Source organism: Ciona intestinalis, unplaced genomic scaffold (assembly GCF_000224145.3).
Source record: "Ciona intestinalis unplaced genomic scaffold, KH HT000649.1, whole genome shotgun sequence".
Lineage (NCBI taxonomy): Eukaryota > Metazoa > Chordata > Ascidiacea > Phlebobranchia > Cionidae > Ciona > Ciona intestinalis.
In genome coordinates, this window is record NW_004190970.1 from 1 (window position 1) to 4,063 (window position 4,063).

Here is a 4,063-nt window from a genome sequence, read left to right on the forward strand (position 1 = left end):
CACACATGCGACTTTGATATGTTGATCATTCATATTTACCTGTTTCACACTTTGATCCAATGAACGCTGGCGAACACGAACAAGTGAAATTATTCGTTACTTTGTTGCAAGTACCTCCGTTTAAACACGGCATCGAAGCACACAAGTCTGTAGAAGTAATTGTCGGTAAGATCTCAAGTAACTCACTGTTAATGCCACAACTGTTTTATCTGCGGCATACTAGGAGTAATTGGTAAAGCCTGTTGCAACTCGACGCCTAAAGTGACGTCACATAACCCAATCCCAATACTTAATTAATCAATGCCAACAGTGCGGATACGACTTATCTCATAAAAGACTTTCCCATGAAAACAAACCCCCCGTTGAACGAGGTTAATGATATCCCGTTCAGCCGATGACAGGCCCAAATCGATTCCCTTTTATCGCATGACGTCACACTGCTGTCACGTGATTCTGTCCGCTATATAATTCGCCTTTTCCCTAACACAATAACTAATAACGAGAAACCACTATTGGCACTGAGACCTCGAGGTCTCTCTAGGTTCATGGCGGGCTCTTACGAGCCTTTGCCCAGCCGTCAAGTAAGCTTTTGCCCGATACCGTATCGTGTACTTGTATACCAGAAAAAGGAATAAAACATAGCAAGATATCATGAACTGTTTGGTTTCTGGTTATAAAAGCAATTAGTACTACAGTAGATATAGCACCCCGCTGAAGACTGTATATGAAGTCGGATCAGCACGGAGTCATATAACCCAACCAGCGATCCTGTATATTCAGTGGGGGCTATAAGCCTAAACACCAAGTGTTCCGGCGTGCTGAACCGTAGGATCTCATCCACATGGAATATCATTAGGGGCACATCTGACACCAAACGCATTTTTCGAGCATATTGAAACATTAACAAAACGTTTCTATAAGTTATGGTTCTGAATCTTGATATGCGGGTGCCAACCTTATAGAACCTCTACGAACTCAACATATAACCGAAGGAAAAGGCGTCACTCACCAACAACCACGCCCACGAATGACGATTGACTAAAATGGTGCAACTTACGACAAGAAATATTTGTAGTAACTTATCAAAGTAAGCGAGTAATCCAAGTTTACCTGTTTCACACTTTGATCCAATGAACCCTGGCGAACACGAACAAGTGAAATTATTCGGGACTTTGTTGCAAGTTCCTCCGTTTAAACACGGCATCGAAGCACACAAGTCTGTAGAAGACACCAATTATCCACAATAACCCCATGATAACAATTGCTTACCTATCTCACAATGACTTCCTACGTATCCTGGGTGACATCTACACGTATAGTTGGTTGCCATGGCGATACAACTACCGTTGTTGCAACGTCCGGAAAAGCAAAGATCTGGTTTATGGTTTGAGATTTAAAATTAACTTCTTAATTAAAAGCACAATTATGTGTAATTATAAACGACCGTACCTCGTTGGCAAACCAAATACTTGGTTCTACCGCACACATCGTCCAACCAAACCCCCTTTTTAATATGTGAGTGATACTTGATATCATGGTACGGTGTCATTGCAGCGCACACAGTGGTAGATTTTTTAGCGTTAGGTTCAACACCTATCCAATTGTTGTAACCGACTGTTGTTGAGAAAATTGTTCCGTCGATCCAACGCCATTCATTAGCTTCTGTGGGTGTAATGACGTTATGAATGTGTTAGGTCATATTAAGCCTTCATCATGATCACTAAGCAACATTGTCTATGCTACTTCGCCTGGCGGTTAATATGGGATAAAAGGTCCTGCGACGACAAACTTCGTTTTGCCTTTTAGCCTGGCTATTCACAAGTTAGGCCTACCTGCTTTACGCTGTGCACCGATCCAATAACCTGTGTCCCACTCGCCAGGTCCGGGTGGAGTTACCAGATTAGGAGTTACAACATCTTGTAAGCCTTGTTCCTTAATAATCAATAAGTCACCATGTATAGCTTGGCATGAACTTCGAGATTCATCAAATGTTTTCCTTGTTTTATTAAAGAACATGATCTCACTTCCATTGTAAACTATTGAAGCATCTGTTGTAATACATCACCATATTACTCAATGTAAGGCTTAGATATGAACATTGTTCATTGTAATACATACCCACGCCTTCACTTTGAAGTATAACGTTCAATATAATGAAAACGAGTAGACAGATTGTACGGATACATTGGCCTGCCATTCCCTATGCCTTTGTATTGGAATGAACATTATTATATTTGAGTGGGTAGGTACAAGCATTAGCGTAGACCAACCCGGAAGGGTAGGACCTGTCGTATGAGTTCACCATGAATAATCACAATAGGGAACAGGACAACGTGCTATATACAAATACGCACCTATGTTATAACATCCAAAAACAATACGTCTCGTCATTCCCACACTTTACATTACAGCGTAGCTTTCCTTGCATAAGCAACATTATAAACCCGGAACATAACTTGGAACAATAAGACTCCACTTAAAATAAACACTCGGCCCACGTATAACATCCCAGCATGTATTTATAATTAACTGCACAAACTGTTTTATTAAGTGATGTATATTACAGCTTTTGGTTTTATTTATGATGTTTGCGCTCCCATAGTTAGACAAGTTATAAAAAGCTCGACGCTACCATTGTGGTCGTTCATGTCCTTATGCAAGACTGCGCAAGAACCTATCGCTAACGGAATATCGCTTGGCCAAACAACTGCTCAAACATTGTTTACTTACACTGTTTAAAACTTGTTTAAACATCAACTATATAATACCACAATCAGCCATCGTAATACAGTAGTTAACAGCACAATCAGAGAGTGAACAGTCAACCAGATCCCGCTTTTCAAACATGGCTGCGTGAGCACGCCTGCAGCCGCTTGCGTAACACGGCACACAATCAATTATAATTTCGAGAAGAAATGCGATGAAAACTAAGTGAATAAAAACGAGTGAAGTTAACTTCCGTGTGCTCAGAGCAAACTTATAAACGAAAGAACAAGAACATCAAGTAAACGTATATAGTGGTAGTGATTCTTACGTCATGTATAAAAGCGAAACTTATCCAAACGAAAACAAAGCATCCCCAAATTAATAATGAACCGCATGTATAGCAAGAATAGAGTATGTTGTCTGTTGGAAACCTATTATAAAGACACAGACGCCTCACAGTACAACGTTTGGTTAAGATGCGAGCGCTTTAACGACTATCTTGTTGGGGCATATGTTGTATTGATACAGCAATGTATTGGATGTGTGTTCGTTTCACTTTATTTTTTTATTAGCGGTTTATGTTTCCAACATGTTGTATAAACACCAAATAACACCACACGCCACAAGCTATAATACGTCACTCAATTAAATAGTTTGTGCAGTTGGTTATAAATACAAGTTGTTGGGGTGTTATAGGTGGGCCGAAGATTACACCATGATGTAAAGAGAGGGAATAGCAATGCAACGTATTGTATTTAGATGCAACATAGGTGTGTATTTATTTATAGCACGGTGTCCTGTCATTCCCTATTGTGATTATTCTTGGTGAACTCATACGACAGGTCCTACCCTTCCGGGTTGATGTACGGATTGTACGCTGATACATGTACCCACCCAAACTGAGATTTTAATGTTCATTCCAATACAAAGAGATAGGGAATGGCAGGCCAACGTATCCGAGCAATCTGTCTACTCGTTTTCATTATATTGAACGTTATACTTCAAAGTGAAGGCGTGGGTATGTATTATAATGAACAAGGTTCATATCTAAGCCTTACATTGAGTAATATGGTGATGTATTACAACAGATGCTTCAATAGTTTACAATGGAAGTGAGATCATGTTCTTTAATAAAACAAGGAAAACATTTGATGAATCTCGAAGTTCATGCCAAGCTATACATGGTGACTTATTGATTATTAAGGAACAAGGCTTACAAGATGTTGTAACTCCTAATCTGGTAACCCCACCCGGACCTGGCGAGTGGGACACAGGTTATTGGATTGGTGCACAGCGTAAAGCAGGTAGGCCTAACTTGTGAATAGCCAGGCTAAAAGGCAAAATTAAGTTTGTCGGC

At 40.1% G+C, this 4,063-nt stretch overlaps 1 protein-coding gene across 1 annotated transcript; it reads right to left on the reverse strand.

Annotated features, from left to right (window-relative positions):
- Nucleotides 1-39: 39 nt before the first annotated feature.
- LOC108950709 (neurogenic locus Notch protein-like) lies at nt 40-2,871 on the reverse strand (the record flags this gene model as incomplete). The annotated part of the gene is made up of 6 exons (XM_018816739.2): nt 2,119-2,871; nt 1,833-2,048; nt 1,450-1,662; nt 1,270-1,374; nt 1,111-1,218; nt 40-147 (listed from the first exon to the last, which is right to left on the reverse strand). Coding segments are annotated over exons 1-6 (829 nt in total), but the record flags the coding sequence as incomplete, so codon positions are not given.
- Between the last annotated feature and the right edge of the window lie 1,192 nt (nt 2,872-4,063).